Here is an 18,775-nt window from a genome sequence, read left to right as displayed (position 1 = left end):
ACAAAAGTTTCACTACTTTTGTGCCTCTGTGTACTGCCAAAATTCACACAGCACATATTATTCAAGTAACCAAGGGAAGAAATATTTAACTATAATCAAAATATCCAGAGTATACAAAGAACTCAAAAAATTAAACAATAAGAAAACAAATAACCCAATCAACAAATGGGCCAAAGAAAGACCTGAACAGACACTTCTCAGAGGAGGACATACAATCAATCAACAAGTACATGAAAAAATGCTCACCATCTCTAGCAGTCAGAGAAATGCAAATCAAAACCACCCTAAGATACCATCTCACTCCAGTAAGATTAGCAGCCATTATGAAGTCAAACAACAACAAGTGCTGGCGAGGATGTGGGGAAAAGGGTACACTTGTACATTGCTGGTGAGATTGCAAATTGGTGCGGCCAATTTGGAAAGCAGTATGGAGATTCCTGGGAAAGCTGGGAATGGAACCACCATTTGACCCAGCTATTGCCCTTCTCGGACTATTCCCTGAAGACCTTAAAAGAGCGTACTACAGGGATACTGCCACATCGATGTTCATAGCAGCACAATTCACAATAGCTAGACTGTGGAACCAACCCAGATGCCCTTCAATAGATGAATGGATAAAAAAAATGTGGCATTTATACACAATGCAGTATTACGCAGCACTAAAAAATGACAAAATCATGGAATTTGCAGGGAAATGGATGGCATTAGAACAGATTACGCTAAGTGAAACTAGCCAATCCCTAAAAAACAAATGCCAAATGTCTTCTTTGATACAATGAGAGCAACTAAGAACACAGAAGGGAGGAAGAGCTGGAAGAAAAGATTAACATTAAACAGAGATATGAGGTGGGAGGGAAAGGGAGAGAAAAGGGAAATTGCATGGAAATGGAAGGAGACCCTCATTGTTATACAAAATTACATATAAGAGGTTGTGAGGGGAATGGGAAAAAAAAACAAGGAGAGAAATGAATTACAGTAGATGGGGTAGAGAGAGAAGATGGGAGGGGAGGGGAGGGGGGATAGTAGAGGATAGGAAAGGTAGCAGAATACAACAGTCACTAATATGGCATCATGTAAAAATGTGGATGTGTAACCGATGTGATTCTGCAATCTGTATTTGGGGTAAAAATGGGAGTTCATAACCCACTTGAATCTAGTGTATGAAATATGATATGTCAAGAGCTTTGTAATGTTTTGAACAACCAATAAAAAAAAAAAAAAAAAAAAAAAAAACTTTAAATCAGCCAGGTGCGGTGGTGTACACCTGTAATCCCAGCAGCTCAGGAGGCTTAGACAGGAGGATTATGAGTTCAAAGCCAGCCTCAGCAACAGTGAGGTGCTAAGCAATTCAGTGAGACCCTGTCTCTAAATAAAATACAAAAATAGGGCTGGGGATGTTGCTCAGTGGCTGAGTGCCCCCGAGTTCAATCCCCAATACCCAGGGGGGAAAAACAAACAAACAAACAAACTTTAAATCATGTTCATATCAACAAGGAAAACAACACAGGGAGCTAGCTGTCTTTCTAATACGGCAGAGTGAACAAACAAGTGTACTGCCAATGGAAAACATCTTCATACAACTTAGGGACAGAATGTAAAGATCTAACACCACATCATTATGAAAATTCAAACCCACAATCATAAGCAATAGGGCCCCAAACAGAAAATGCCACAGGAGGAACAACTAATATTCTAACTTTTGTTTTTCTCTCTATAAAACCCTTTTTAAACATTCATCTCCCAGAATTACCACCCCCAAGTTTTAACATTCCTCCAGAAAAACTCCTTGATTCGGAACCTTCTCCTCTATTTCATTTCTTTTTCAAGAACCCCTTCTTCCCAATAATATTGAGCACTTCAACATTACCACAAAAAGGGTGGCAACTAAAATATTTCTTCCAACTCCTTCCTAGCACTTTCCTTTCCTGCACTTTTCATATCTTCTCAGATTCAGACCTGTAACAATAAAGCTCTTTATCCAACTCTATTTCTCCCTTTCCTTCTAATAGAAAGAATTCCATGTACATTCCAATGGGTACAATCAGTAGCCCAGTTATCTATGCTGTACTTTCTACTGCTCCCCACACTCATGGAGACTCTAATCAAGTTCCAGGTTATCCCTGGCTTCACATTGGGTCTAGAGCATTATTGGGGACAGTGAACTCAAGGTATCTTGAGTCCCACTATACCGAACTACAGGATTTGAATATCCTGAGCTTAGAAATTCTTAATTTCTAAGGTCTCTATTAATCAAAATAAAATTTCAGATGATACTTTCTAAAACCTGATAATCCTAGACTTGAACTTGAATGCTGTCAGCTTTCAAAATCAAATATAGTAAAGAAAAGTGTGGCTGAATGCTCTTAACTTTGCAATCAGATTAAAAAAAAATTTGTCCAAGTAGGAATAAATTTCCTGTTTTACATAAATTTGTTTCTGCTATGGAGACTTTTCTTGGGGAGTCCATAAACTATAAAATTTTTAGTCTAACTAACTTACAAGTCAACTTCAAAGTCAACTTCAAAGTAGAAGTGGATGTATCTTAGACATTATCTTAAGATATCCTTATTTCCTTAAGGATTTAGTCCTATATGATAGGATTTTGTTTCCTAAAACTGGAAATAGAATTTAGAAGCTAAACACCTAACTAGAATAATCAGGAATCCATAATGCTACTCCCTCAGACAATCCCAAGAATTATCTACATAAAAGTAGTATCTATACTGAGAATAGTCTAGTAGGACCTATTGAAAAAAAGCAAAGGTAAACCAGAATATCTTGAAATTTTTAATGATCACATACTCTGATTTCTTATAACCTATAACTCTCTCTCATCTCCTAAAGGAAGGCAGGATCCCTTAATGCTTAGGACAGGTTGTGGAAAATCACATTAGAAAGTCTCCATCCTTGGGGCTATAATTTTAAGATCTTTTAACGACTCTTCATTCATAAACCAAAATATACAAATCTACTATTTTCAGCACTTTTTGAACCCCAGACTATTTACAGGAAAATAAAAGAACTCAAAGACCCCCAAATTCCATTGCGGGAGGGGGAGAAATCAAGGAGCAGTACCATAATGTTATCTATGTATTATTCCCATCATTTCCAGTCACATTAGAAAAGCAAGGGGATACCGAGGATGAAGTGCTCTCAACAAGAGATTGTGACACTGAATAACAGAAATCTTTGCAAACAGTCCTTTGATAAATATTAAGACAACAGAAACAAACATTTCTCCTTCCTCTGTCCAGAAGGTTTACCCACAAGCCATTAAATAGGTCTTCATATTCACTATACAGTTATAGCCTCATGGGGTCCCCATATGGGGCACATCTAGGAAGCTGGTATCACAATGCAATAATTTCAACAACTTAAATGCACACTCCTACAGGGCTAATTTCACAATGGAATAATCTATTAATTATTCATAATTGAAGAAATAAAATATAAGGATTCCATAAAACAGGATAGAGCACATAATAGGTTTATTGGAGTTTATGTGAAATGAAATAACAGAGGATTTCACAATAGCTGTACTACCTATTTTAAATTCCAAATAACCCATGGCAAAATAATAATGTCTATAATTTAAAATACACAGTATTAACTCATAAGTTACCTCCTTGTCTAGCATACAGACTTCCTCCAAAATACCCATTTACTGGAGATGTAGCAGCATAGACAAATATGGCTGTACTGAGCATTGATCCCCTCCTAAAAAGAGTAAAAACATGTAAAACTGAAAATTTAAAGAAAATATCATATTATCATCCTATTAGCATTAACTTAATTTCAAAGATAAATTTTGACAGAAACACAAAATATCACATCCTGGACTGCAAAAAGCCTCAAAAGATTATCTCTAGTGAATGAATTTCTAGTTAAAACTGTATCAGGCTAGTACTATTTTTTTTCTGGTCTGCAGTTAAATCTCATAATCAACTCTCAATAAATATTTCACATGTTTCTGGCAAAAATAGCAGGCTGGCACCAAAACTGTTTTGCAACCCTGTAAACCAATCCCATCATATGGAACAGGATATTCATCTGTTTAAAAAAAAAAATGACTAGAACATTCCTTTGATAACCTGAATCAACTGCTTAAGATTCTTGCCTGCTAGCAGAAATAAAATGGAAGTAGGACAATTTATATTAAGCACTATGACTTTAAGTGGTGTAACACTGAACTTTCTTGATCTACTTTTCCTTATGCTGTTAAAGATGATTTTAAAAAATGTACAGGTCCACATGTCAACATTAACTCAGATTAACAATCTCTAACCTCCCCTTCCAATAATGATATCTAGGAATTTCAGACCAACCTTTCTGTTCAGCACACTGAGGGAAAAAACATTTTTAAAAGGCTAGATGCAAAGAGAAATATTACAATGATAAATAGCAGTATCATTTTCCATAATATAGAAATGGACTTATTAACCCATTACATATTTCAATGCCTGAGCCTTGCAATATGTAGCACTCTACTACTCAAACACCTATGCTCACCTTCCTAAAGTAGATGAGTAACAGTGGAAACATGGCAATATTTCATTCTCACCAGTACACAGCTAAATGTAAGTATATTATAAAGATTTGTCATTCTCAAATTTAAAAGATCATGAGTCTCAAAGTTAATCAGTTTCAAAAGCCAAATTTGTTATTTCAAGTACCCAATTAAACACTGCAAGCACTAATTTACTCCTTTCGGACCACTGCTAATGACTTTGACCCATTCTCTGTTATAAATGTGTGTGTTACGGCAGACAAAGACCTAACAATGCTGAAAACAGCAAGGCTACTTTCAGTGTAAGACCAGTCCAATACCCGTCAGAAGTTCCTAATACCAGCAGAAAGGAGTACAAAATGACTACCAAAGTATTTAAAGTTACAGTCCCCAAAGACATTTCTACTAAATGAAAATATGACATCTGTCAAAGTTTTAAAAAGCAGACATACTCTCCACTTCATTGTTCATAACTATTCTATGGGCATTTCATCCTCACCCCCCAAAATAAAACATTTTCATCTACATTGAAAAATCTACTGGGGGAGCCTCCAATCCCATGACTATAAAGGGGAACCATTCTGGTGCAGCTTTGCCTACACTTGCCCCTACCCTACCACTCTCTCCTGAAAGTTTCAGAGTAGCAGCAGCAGTGGCATTACCAGGCTCACCAACACTTTTCAAACACTATGACTTCTCAAGAATTAATACCACACATTAACAGGTACCCATGGTGATACAGATCCTCTACCCACGCCTGCAAAATACATTTTCCTCTCTGATTCTTATGGTGATCCCAAGACAAAGTAAATTTCATGTGTCACATTAGCTACTCTTTATTCTTTAGGATCATTCCTTCTCTGGAGTGATTCATCCCAATTTTACGTGTACATTTTTTATTTTCTCACCACTTCAATTTATTATTATAGCTATTTTCATTTCTATAACAAGGCAACTTAAGAATTCTGAAGTAAGATTGCCTAACTTCAAATCCCAGCTTATTAATACCCTTCAGTAGTAGCTGTATGATAACAGTCAAATTACTTTACCTCTCTGAGCTTTACTTTGTCTACAGTATGTAAATACTTTACAAAGTTCATGTGAAGATTAAAGGTGCTAATATGCATAAAGCACAAAACACGGAACCTCAATACTATTAGACTCTTTTATATCATAGTATTATTTACTGACTTAGTGCTTGCAATTAATTATATTTGCTTCAAATAAACACAACATAGAACAACCATTTATTTTAAATCCATGACTTGCCTGCTACTACCATCTATTTGAGATTTAAGGTCTTTATGAAATGAAATTTAATGAATATAGAAGAGCTTCTGCATTAAAAAGTAAGTTGCTAAATTGTAACACTAACATTTTGAAAAGCAAACCAAAAACAGATTAACAAAGCAAAAACTTAAATTCTAGGAAAGGTTACTCTCCAGTGGTTCATAAAACTGTGATAGTACATTCAATGTCAATTCAAAAGTAATGAACTTAAAGACAGTATTTAATGTAAATTGTGTCTTCTTGGCAGATTCGAAATGCTTTTCTAATATTTAGGATTCAGTTCATCTAAAAATATATTAAACCCTAAACAGGGACTTCAGATCTATGTGAATGTATACAACTTTTTTTTTTTTTAAAACAATTCAAAGACCTCAAATCAAGAATTTCTTGCAAACCGTCTTTATTGGCAAAAGAAAAAAAATGTGCCAAAAATCATGTAAAGAGAGGATACTGGCCTAAGAATTTTTTTAAAAAGTTATCAAATTATCTTTCTAACCCAGGTGATATTTTTTGTCACTCTTTTTGCCATTATTTCCAATGCTTTCTTTTCTTCTTAAAAGAGGCTCCCAGTTTTCGAGGAAAATGTGAAGTAATAACTTAGTAACTATGAAATACTGACATTTCTTCATGAAGATAATTGAATCTTCAACATAAAAAAAAAAAAAAAAAGCCTGTTCATTCAACTCTAGAATGAAAGTAACCTCTGCTCATTTCTAATGAAATGTAACCTTTGTAACCATCCAAACTGTTCAGTAATGTTAGCATATTTTAGTATGAGCAGAGGAAGGTACTCATAGATTAAGATTATTTGTCTGTAATAATGACATTTATATTAAATTCTAAGATAAGGGAAATAAGCAAATATTTAATTATGATTGCCTTCAAAGCTTTCAATTATCAAAATTATTCAAAGAACAAAAAAGTAATAAAAGTATAAGCACTTACTCTGTATATAAATCTTCTATCATTGCAACAATAATAACAATGAGAGATACAGCAAATATCTGACATCCAGAACCAATGAGAGAGGAAAATATTAGCGGGTGACTTGATGGTCTAAATACATCTCCATGCACCTGCTTCCATCCATATTCATCTCCTAGGTCTCTATCCTATGTACAAATACATATGTACAGAAAGAACAAAACAATTCAGAATCAAATTAAAACATGGTAGACAGGTTAAAAAAAAATAGTTATTAAGTTCCCTCCCTCCAAACTTACAGCTTTTTAAAGGGGTTCAAAACACTGAGAAAAAGACATTTCAAATTTAAAACAGTCACTTATAATGTAGAAGTGAAGAGATTCAGGAAGGAAACGCCTGATTGTGTTCAGAGAATCTCAACAGGAAAAGAAAGAGGGAGCAAAAAGAAATGCAAAAAGAAATCGGGAGAACAGGGTACTGACTCTCTTACCGTTACTTTTACACCCTTACTTTCATGATTGGCTCATAAGTAACCAGGGTAGACAACAAAAAAGAACATGCATTTGAACAGAGCTTGTTGTAAAAATGAAGAAACATCCTTTATAGCCTACAATCTAAGGACTGTAGAATTCTGTAAGAATTATGGGGAAAATGTCAGATGTGGGTATGTTTAATAGGTTTTGGGGTGAAGATAATGTTTTGAGAAAGGACCAAATATTTTATCTAACCTCTGACACTTCACAATGTAGCTGGGCATATTAAAATTTAAATTTTTAAACTGGTTCCCAAATTTGTTCAAAGATAAGGTGTACCTATGTAGAATAGCTATTAATATTCTATGGAATACAGTTTTTGTTCTACAATTTACTAAAAGCATATAGAAAACAAATATGAACCCACTAAGTTAACCCACGAAATCAAATATAATATTTCCGTCCACTACCTGAATTTTATGCAATATTTAACAGTATTAGAGAGAGACAATACAGGTCTACAACTTCCCAGTGCACTTCTGAAATCAAATGCTCTCAAAACTAACTATTTACTTAGTCTGATGTGTCCTAATTTTGTGACAAACAAGAGGTTATTTATACTGCTTATTTATCTCACTTACACTTCTCTATTTTGTGGAAAAAACATTCAGTTATTTGATTATTGGGCATAGTCCTGAATCCCACTTGGAATTTTACACTTCTCTAAAACCTAAAAAGTCTGAATTTTGAAAACTCCTCTGGCTTCAGAACTTCAGGTAAGAAACTGTGACCATTTCAAAATTCAAAATAACACTGAGATAAATGGGTTTTATAAATACAATGTAAACTGTTTGCTTACCATGTCATCCATTTCTTCTTCTTTACTGTACCGGGCATAATCTTTTCTTAATGTTCTCATTAAAATCATTGAAACTAAGCCTACCAAGAAGATCACCATCATGAAGGAGTTGAAGATTGAAAACCAATGAATCTAAAATAACAGAAAACAAAATGTCACCAACATGAGAGAGACACAAGATCCACAAGTTTCAAGATGTTAACAAAAAAGTCTTAAAATCTCTTACATAAAAAGCCAAACACATAGGGGCTGAGTATTTACTATGCCAAGGGATTGGCTTTCTTTAAAGTAAGCTTCCATACATTGAAAATATGCTATCATCTATACAAATTTTCACAATTTTATTGTACCAATAAAGGGCAATTTGGCCACATGGCATATTCAGCATTGCACAGAAAGAACATGGGCTTTCCTGTCAAATAGGCCTAGGTTTTAACCCAAGCTCTGCCAATTTCTAGCTATGTGGCCTCAGTTTTCTTATCTGAAAAAAAAAAAAATATATAGAGGAAATAACCCTTATTTCTTGACTGCTTTGTAAGGTTTAACAACATATATTAAAAATAATGGCACCATGTCTGGCAAAGTAGGTACTCAATAAATGTTAGCTCTCTTCTCTTCCCCACAACTGAGCAACAACCTGAAAAGCTCCTTAAAACACAAAAGTCCACTATCACACTTTGCTGTCATGGACTCAGGTCATCTTCTTAAATGAACTTCTAAACAGATTCAGCAGTCAATTTTCTGTCCACTCTCCTTGACCTCTCCACCACTTCTAACCTCTCTGACACTCTCCCATCCCATATCTCCTCTTTCATCTTCCACATTGCTCCTCCTACCCCTGTGTGAACTTTTCCAAGTGCTCCAGTTTGGGGTACTGTACTATAACTTCTTGGGCTTTCAGAACCTTTCACTAGCATTCCAGTGAAGCTGGTGACACACCCCTTGCCCCGCCCTGCTCCAAGTTTCCAGTCTAGATTCTCACTCATGATTCAGACTTTCGCTAAACACCATGATTTCCACTTGAATGTCTTGCTGAACTTTCAGATTCAGATTACCTTAAACTCATAATCTTCCTTCACATATAATCACTTCTGATTCTTTTAACTTCTGCTAATGGTACTAATATATTGCTTGGAAAACTCAGAGCTATCTCTGGCTTTTCCTTCTCAATCTTTCACAGGTAATAATTTTAAGTATTTTGTAAGGTTGGTGGTATGCTTTTGGATTTTTCTTTTTTGATCTCTTTCCTTCTTTCCAATGTATCCTATAAAAAGTTACCAAACAAATCTTTTTTGAAACTTCATGTTCATATATCATTCCTCTATTCTAAAATTTAAGAGCATCATATTCTCTTTTTTTCATACCAAACCTAAAATATTTTCCTAATATTCTATATTCTCTGTAATATGGCCACCCCATATTCCATAGTCACCTTTCTATTACATCCTAGACTTCAAATAGGCCCACCCTTGCTCAATGACCCACAAGTACAGCATACTCAATTCCACTTTTGTTTTTGTTTTTTTTCCTAATTTCTTCTCACATGGGATCTGCTTCTATTTTCCTTTGTAAATTCTACCTAGTCTTTAAATTCCAACTCAAGCAGTATCCTCTCATCTATAGAACTTTCCATCTTCCATGTTACAATTTTCCTTAGAAATCCTCCTGCTCTAAATTTCTACAGGTAAATCCAGAGAAAACTTAACATACAGATGTACTGTCTTATACAATTAGGAAAATTTTAACTTTGGCTAATGTGCTAAGGATGTACACTAAGGTGAAGGGCAGTACTGGCTGTTACCCACCTTGACGTTTCAGGGAGAGGACACACTATGGCTTTTCCTGAAAAGCAAGAGACAGCCAACTGTTCTGCCTCTGCATAAGATCATTCCTTCCTTCATTCAACAGCTTACTTACTGAGTACTTACTAAAATCATAAAGGAAACAATGATCCCATTATATTTTGAAATTTTGTCCCCAAAAGACTATATTAAAAGTTTAAATTTATTATAAATGTGTTGCTTAAGATTTATAAAAGCAGTCTGTGACAGACTTTTCCAAAGATTTGATTTTATTCCCACTTATAAGAAATTAATAACCCAGAAAAGGTCAAGAGAAAAGAAATTTTATACAGATACATTTGGATGGAACTAGGATCATTAGGTTAAGTGAATAAGCTAATCACAGACAAACAAGTATCAGGACCTCATTCATATGTGGAATATAAAAAGGTTGATCTTGTAGAAGTTGAGAGTTGAATGGTGGCCATCAGAAGGTGAGGAGAGAAGGAAGAGGAAACAGTGAGCAATGAATGCCCAGTTACTGATGTGCCATGGCAGAGTGGTGACTAAAGGTAACAATAATATACATTTCAAAAAACTAGAACAAAGAATTTTTAATGATTTCACCATGAAGAAATGATGAGGACAGAGGTTTGACCGAATTTAAATATTACACAATGTTTACATGTATAAAATATAATATGGCACCCCATAAATATGCATAATTTTATGTTTTTATGTATCAGTTTAAAAAATTTAAATTTAAGGGCTGGGGATATAGCTCAGTTGGTAGAGTACTTGCCTAGTATGCATAAGGCCCTGGGTTCAATCCCCAGCACCACACACACACACACACACACACACAAATTTGGATTAAACAACAAAAAAAAATTCAAAATTTCTAACAAGATTTTCTGCTATTTTCTAATCTAAGACATATACAACTTATGATATAAACTTTAAACTTATACCTGTTATAATGTACTACCAATAACCTGATATTTATAATATTTCTTCCAAAATTATGAAATATGGTTTGATTTTTAAATTTTCATACCAGGGGGAAAATTTCTTAAAAATAATAAAAATTCTGGTATCACAAAGAGGTTACTGACCCTACTAACTACTGCACTCCAGCACCCCCTAGTGTTGAGAAACCTAAAGCCATACAAATTTGTCACGAAAATTTGGCTGGAAATAACAATGAACCTCACACTGCATCTGCTGCATGCCAAACACCAAATGAATGTTTTAGAAACATTTAACTGCCCAGCAACCTTGCAAGATATTATAATCCCCGCTCCACACCTTCAGGAAAAAGAAGCTCAAGAACGGAGTCATTTAACTAAGGTTATGGGGATACCAGAGCCACTGCTGGATTCAGCTCTAGCATCTATGTCAGTGCTTTTACTCAATGAGTTAGACACAAACTCTATACAAGCCCTACACAGCAGATCCCATCCCCTCCCACTGACTTTTAGAAAACATTGTAGTAAGTCCTCTCTCTGCTGACCCTCTCTCCACTTATTCTTTAAAATATAGATCTAGGGCTGGTGTTGTGGCTCAGTGGTAAAGCCACTAGCAAGTGCAAGGCACGGGGTTCGATCCTCAGCACCACATAAAAAAATAAATAAAGTTATTGTATGTCCATCTTAAAAAGAAGTATAGTCTGTGGGTAGTTTTAACTCTTACAGGCAAACTGTGTGTGTGTGTGTGTGTGTGTATAAAACAGGGCATTGGCACAGGCCTATACTCCCAGCTACTCCAGAGTTTGAGACAGGAAAAATTCAAGCCCAGCCTCAGCAACTTAGTGAGACCTTCCCTCAAAATAAATTTTTAAAATGACTGGGGAAACAGAGTGCTTAGCATGGATGAGATTCTGGGTTTAATCTCCAGCACCGGGGGTTGGGGGGAGGAAACCTGGCTCCATCTTCTCTACTGGTTACTGTGCCATTTCTTTGCTCCCTGTAACAGGTAAACTGCCACAGACTATATTTGCTATTTCAGTTCATCTCCTCCCATTTGCTTTTAGAATAGTTCCGTTCATATTTTGCCCCATTACTACACTAAAAACAACTCCTTTTCAAGTTCACCAGTAACTCTAAATGAATCCAATAGTCCATCAAGTTTGGGTCTGGAATATCCTGTAAAGGTCCGCGTAAACTAAAGGCTTAGTCCCCAGCTTGGCTTGGAGATGGTGGAAACTATGAGAGATGGCCTCATGGGAGGTCTTAGGTCACTGGGGGCACACCCTCAAAGGGAATAGTGTTACTGGAGCTCCTTCTTCTCTCTCTCTCAATTCTGGGCCATGGGGTGAGCATTTTGCTGCACTACATGCTCCCCACTGTGATGTGCTGCTTTGCCATGGGGTTCAAGCAACAAAGCCAACCATAGACTAAATGCTGAAATGGTGAGCCAAAATATATCTTTTCTTTTGATAAATTGAAAATCTCCAATATTTTGTTACAATGAAAGAAAGCTGACAAAGGTATCTTGTATGACCCATCAGCTACAACTTAGAATTAATCTCTCTGTCCCCCATGACACACTTTCTTCCCTTGGCTTCCACAATACATTCTTATTTTTTCCCCTCAAAGCCCTTAGATTCTCCCATTCTCCCTAAACTCTAAGGTGATAATAAGACAAAGGGCTCAGTTCTTTTGTCACTCCCCTGCTGAAAACTACAATGTTACCCTACCCTTTGCCTTTAAGAGTAAAATTCAAACTCCTAGATGGATGATCTAGCCCCTGTTATCTCCCTAATTTCATTTTCTTGCTTATTCTTCAAATCAACAAGCATGTTCCCACTTTTACAGGTGTTTCAATGGTGTTGCTATACCTAGAACACCTTTCCTTCAGATATCCACACTGTTTCCTTCAACTCCTTCAAGATTTTGATCACAAGTCTCTCTCAGAGGTTTACCCTGACTGCCATATTTAAAATTGCAACTCACTTTGCCTGTGACACTCTTGCTCAGCAGCTCTCCTCTTTTCTTTTGCCTCCCAGTGGACTACCACCACAATATACATCTTACTTTTTATTTACTAGAATAGAATGTAAGCTTTTTGCTTTTATTTTTTAGTGTCCTATTTATCTAGGATATTTTGTGGCACACAGCAGATGCTCGATTAACATATGTTGAAAAAATAAACAAGTTATACTGCTCTGCAGTTAAAAAAAAAAAATGCTAGAAGGCAATCTTTCCCCAAGTCATTAATATCCAATGGGAAACAAGGCAGACTTATGAGTTACAGCAGGGAATGCTAGTCGACAGCTCTCATATTCTTAAATGTTATTAAACCTTGAAGTATTCTGTGGCCACACCTGTAACTGGACTCCCATGTTTAGGACTGCCTGAACATTATACCTCAGAACACATGGTGGGAAGAGGAAGAAGTAAGTAGCGTAGCTCCAGGGGCAGTGTGCCAAATCCCTCAGTGAGGTCTAAATCCCCCCAAAGCTTTTTTTTTTTTTCTTTTTTTTTAAGTCCTAGGACCCCAAGGAAGAAGTAGTGATAGATTCTAATGTAGTCTAAGGGTGGAACCTAGCAGTGATGTTATAAATCTGAGACCACAAAAATTTATGGGCCATCTCAAAAAGAAGTGACTAATAAACTTCAAAATTCCAGTCCAAAAGATTAGATGAAAAGAATGAAAAGGCAAGTTAGGAAGAGACTCTAAGAATATATATATCCCCTCATGCTTTGTCATATTTTTATGTCTATTCGGTTAAAGAAAGAAGTCACAAAATAAAGTCTATTTTTTTGTTATAAAGAACCAAAACTACCTGAACAAAACCAGTATCAATGCCACCCACTGGTCTTATGAACCAAGACCTGGCTTTTATCTGCTAGTGGGGGATGAGGAATGGGGGAAGCATTTCTTCCCATTCTTGGTATTTCTTTCTATGTGGAAGGGTTTCCACTAGAAAAAACTCCTGGCCTCATTCCATTTTCCGATCCAATCCTTTCCAAGAGGATGTACTCATTCTGCTGTTTCTCCACACCATAAGTTGTACAGAAGCCTGCAACTGTACAGCACTGGCTGGGTTAAGTCTAATTCGGGATGCTAGGCAAGTGCTCCATCACTAAGCTACATCCTAAGTTCATTTTATTTTATTTTGAAACAGGTCTAAGTTACTCAGACTGGCCTTGAACTTGATCAGCCTCTCAAGTAGCTGGGATTACAGGCGTATGCCACCACATCCAGCAAGAGAGAGCTTTCAATTGCTCCTCTAAAACTCCCTATCACCCTTATTACTCCAAGCACACATTTGAAATCACCATTATCTAAATCTTGTAATCACAGCCTTAGCACAGTGCCCTACATAGGGTAAACACTCAATATTTGTGAAACTGATTTGTGTACACATACAATGTCTTAAAATTTACCTACCCTATGTTGAAAAAAGGACGGATCAAGATATTTGTCAAATCGATCTTCAAATTTTACATCTGACTTTTTCCATTTTACCTGAAAAAAATTTTTTTTTCATTTGAAAACCAAGACCAATTAAATACATTAAAATATGATAACAAAATTGAACAAAATTTAGAAATATTTTACACACTTAGTTAATTAAAATTAACTAGAGAAATGGTGTAAAGTTACTGACATTTAAAAAGTTGAAACAGTATCACAAAACTACACTTTTCTTCTCTGTGTATTAATAAATCTTAAAATTTTTCTTAACAAAGTCATTTCAGTTTTAAAGGACTATTTACTGATATTGACTCACCTGATAAATGTGTTAAGAACTGAATAAATACAAGCTCATGTCACAAGTTTTTAAATCAATTAAAATAAGAATCTGTAGCTTGCAGTTGTACAGCACTGGCTGGGTTAAGTCTAATTCAGAGTTTCAGTAGTAAGAAGCCCATTTGACCATGACTATAAGCCACATTCTCCAATATTGGCATCAATAATAATAAAAGTGGCATTTTGTCTTCCCATGTACTGTATTCCTCTTTATTGATTTAAACAACAGAATGAAAAAGGGCTTTTTGTTCTGTTTTGATTTTGGGGGTGCTGGGGATTAAACACAGGCATTAATTCTTTTTTTTTCAATTTTTTTTTTTTTTTTTTTTTAGTTACAGATGGACATAATACCTTTATTTTATTTGTTTATTTTCATGTGGTGCCAGGGATCAAACCCAGTGCCTCACGCATGCTAGGTAAGCGCTCTACCACTGAGCCACAACCCCAGCCCCCCAATACAGTATCAATTCTATCTACATCAGTAAAATGGAAGGAAAAACAGCATAAATTACTGCAGTCTAAAAAATGTAACCATGAAAATACATGGCTGGGTTAACTGACCTACCCAAATACAACAGTAAACTCTTCTAAGGCAAATGGTACATAGGTCTTGCCAATGCATAATGGGTATCTAATACAACAGACCTGAAATTCATCTACTCCCTGCTTTTAGAAGGCTTACTCAAATACCATAAGTAAATACAACTTTAATAATTTTCTGTTGCATCTAATTTTAATGTTTAAAACACAATCACAAACATTTCTTCCTACTTACAATTATTTTAATACTTACTGAATATGACATCTGTATTTTGGTATTGGGAACCAGTTTCACCTTTCCTTCACTAGTTAGATTAACATCAACAATTCGATTTCCATTAAAACCTATTTCAAGCTTTTTGTAGGTCCAAAGGTAATAATCTTCTCCATTTTCATCTGCTTCACCAACAATACCTACAAAAGAAAAAACACTTTATACAAGGTAATACTACTTAGCATTTAAAACACCCCAGAAGCTAAAAGTTCATTACACTTTTTTAAATACAAAGAAGCAAATGCACTTCTTAATAAACACACAATGGTCAGATCATGCTGAAAAACTGATAATAGCTCAGCATAACTGATCACTCATTTAATCCTCAAAGTTCAGGCTTTATCATTACCAGTCCCTTCATTGCAACAATTATCACCTTACGTGTGCATATTCTCTAACATTTCAAATTTTTAATAAAGTTCATAATATGTCACAATCTGTCAAGGTTACCCAGCTTCTAGTGATAAAGGCAAAATTAAAACAAAGGTTTCCAGAGGCCCAATCCAGTACTTTCTTTAATAACCATCTCTGGAAAGATATGTTTGTATGTGTATGCGTATAAAATGTACCAAAACTTAAAATACCTCTCTTTATGCCTCAAGTATGAAAACTATCACTGGGTAAGTCATCAAATTAAAGGAATGTTATAGATAAATGACAATAAGGCAATAATTTAAAATGACCACTGATCATAATTTGGGATATTAGATGGGGAAGAGCTAAACAATGTGAGGCAACAGGTGATAGCTGGAGACCCATCTTTTATGCCTCAAACTGCCAGTTATTTGTCCATGTTCTCCACCTAAGCCTACACACTTCCCAAGAGCCTTATGCTCTAGAAACTATTCCTTCGGCCTTCCCCCTATGTTTAAAGCATCTCATTCAAATATTAGGGGAAAATATGATTATTTCTTATTCAGGAATATTTGCTTATTAAACTGAAGTGAATCTAATTGATTAGTACAAATTCAAGGAATATAGTTGTTTTGTTTGGGGTTGTAGAAGATAATAAAATCCTTCTAACAATTAATTTCATTATAATTTATTTAACTATGTACTCTGGAAACCAGACTTGGGGGTAAAGTCACAATTATACCTGATAAGCAGCTCTTCTCTAAAAAGCTTTTTAAAGATTCTGAAATTATTACCACAAGAAAAGTCAGACTGGATTTTTTTTCCCCTGATGAGAATTTTCCATGGTTCAGACATTCAAGGATATATAAAAGCATCCCCCAAATATGGTGGACTCTGAAATTCCAGGGTTAAAAATTATTTGAGACAAGAAAGCACAGTTGTCACTGTTGCTAAAGAAGTCCACAGCAATGACTAGAAGGGAAGATGGAGAAATGAAGAAAGCCTAGCCTAACAGATTCTTCTGAACTACAGACTCAGAAATCTTGAGTGAATATTCAACACATCTTCCTGCTTCCCTTAGAGCGGATCACATATGTGTTACTGTAACACTAATTACCATCATTTATATGAACTCTTTACTATATATACCTAATTAACATGTGACACATTGGTGATAATTCACGCAATTATCTCTTAAGATTAACTTTCTTACAAATTTTATCTTAGTACAATATTACATCTGATCTGATAATGCTTAGTCATTCATAATTTGCCATTCATGAACATAATAGTCTGCTAACAATTTTAAGAATTAGAAGAAACATTAATTATATATAAGAACAAAATGTCTGGGAACAAAAAAGAAAAATTACTAAAAGAAAAATGTGATCAAACATGTTGACTACAATAGCTGGCTATGCTTTTCATTTTAAATAATTCAATCAAGTCTAACACAAATGACTTTTAGATTATGCATAAGTTTGTATTAACTATGCCATAGCTCTTCTCCATCAGTATGGACAAGCAAGAGCTTTTGGAAAATAACACAGCAAGCCATTCAAGAAACTATCATACCCAACAACCACACTTCCAAAGTACCACATGAGAGAAAGACAGAGTTAAATTCCAAAATTCAACTTAGCACCTCCTAACTATACTTAAAAGAACAAGTTAAAGATTTTTTAAAAATGCAAAAAACCACACCTGTAATCCCAGCATCTTAGAAGGCTGAGGGCAGGAGGATGGCTAGTTCAAAACTGCCTTAGCAACTTAGTATAATTCAGTGAAATTCTGTCTCTAAATAAAAAGGCTGGCATGTGGCTCAGAGGTTGAGCACCTGAGTTCAATCCCCATTACCAAAAAGAGAAAAAAAAAAAAAGAGGAAAAGGATATTTCAGATTGTTCCAAGCACCTTTTGATCTTTTGATTCCTTGAATTTGAAAAGTTACACCGTATAAAATTTACACTCTGAAGGAGTTTCATGTAAGGTTTGGCAATATCAAAAATCCCTCAAGAAATGGGGAGCCATAAAATCAGTATAAAAATCATCTGGAGGAGTCATAAAATCAGTATAAAAATCGTCCTGTGCAATAGTAAAAACACATTTATATCATGATCTAGTTTGCAATCACCTTAATAGTCATTACATAACTCTTGCTTATTGTACAAATATTCCCAAACCTTAAATATAACATACAATACTTACCCCATATTGGTAAGTCATCTATGTACATCTGGTACCAGTAGTGATTTTTAATAGCATAAACAAAGGCATCTCTCTTTTCTTTATCTAAATCAATTTCACAGTAAGTGGCTGGCATCACATCATCTGCATAAAATAAAAATAGCCAATTAGCCCTGGTTTACAAAAATAGTTGCAGGGAAAATAGTATACATTTTTTTTATACATTAAAAAAAAACCAACATTTCCTGAAGTTAAAATTTCTATTCATATTTGTTGAATCTGGGTGACAAATATATAGGAGTTCAGTATACTATTGTTTCCTTTGCATATCTTTATAAATTTTTTATGGGAAAAGTACTTTAATCATCTTTATAATCAAAGATTACGTCACTAATGGAAGAAATCCCTCATATAAAAAAAACTACAAGAACATTAACAAAGTAACTTTAAAATTAATATTGACTTAGAAAGCAAAAAAAAGTTTAAGCACATAGGAAAGATTCCATTTAATAATATGATATGAAATACCAACCACTCAAGAAACTGAGGCATCAGGATCCCAAATTCTGGGCCAGACTGGGCAACTTACTATGACTCAGTCTCAAAAAAACTTAAAAAAAAAAAAAAAAAAGAGCGGGGGATACTGCTCAGCGGGAATATCCCTGGGTTCAATCCCCAGTACATGGGTAGGGTGAAGGGAGACAGAAAACAATGTCTAGCTGTAAGATAAGAGCTCTGAAATAAACATGCATTTTAACATTCTTTGATATACCAGAAGTCACAGATTCTATGATGAATCCCAGTGACTCTTCATAATTAGGAAGATTAAA

General features: G+C 35.1%; 1 protein-coding gene across 1 annotated transcript in view; it reads right to left on the bottom strand.

The window, feature by feature from the left end:
- The window catches only part of Tm9sf3 (transmembrane 9 superfamily member 3), a 65,233-nt gene that overhangs the window by 28,733 nt on the left and 17,725 nt on the right, over window positions 1-18,775 (bottom strand). The window contains exons 3-8 of the mRNA XM_027929996.2: window positions 17,967-18,089; window positions 15,386-15,546; window positions 14,230-14,307; window positions 8,054-8,185; window positions 6,743-6,909; window positions 3,623-3,717 (exon numbers count right to left, since the gene is read on the bottom strand). Of these exons, the coding sequence (XP_027785797.1) occupies window positions 3,623-3,717; window positions 6,743-6,909; window positions 8,054-8,185; window positions 14,230-14,307; window positions 15,386-15,546; window positions 17,967-18,089 (756 nt within the window). The remainder of the gene's footprint in view (window positions 1-3,622; window positions 3,718-6,742; window positions 6,910-8,053; window positions 8,186-14,229; window positions 14,308-15,385; window positions 15,547-17,966; window positions 18,090-18,775) is intronic.

This window comes from Marmota flaviventris, chromosome 4, assembly GCF_047511675.1.
Source record: "Marmota flaviventris isolate mMarFla1 chromosome 4, mMarFla1.hap1, whole genome shotgun sequence".
Classification (NCBI taxonomy): domain Eukaryota; kingdom Metazoa; phylum Chordata; class Mammalia; order Rodentia; family Sciuridae; genus Marmota; species Marmota flaviventris.
Note: the sequence above shows the minus strand (reverse complement) of the source record. Positions and strands in the feature narration are given on the sequence as shown.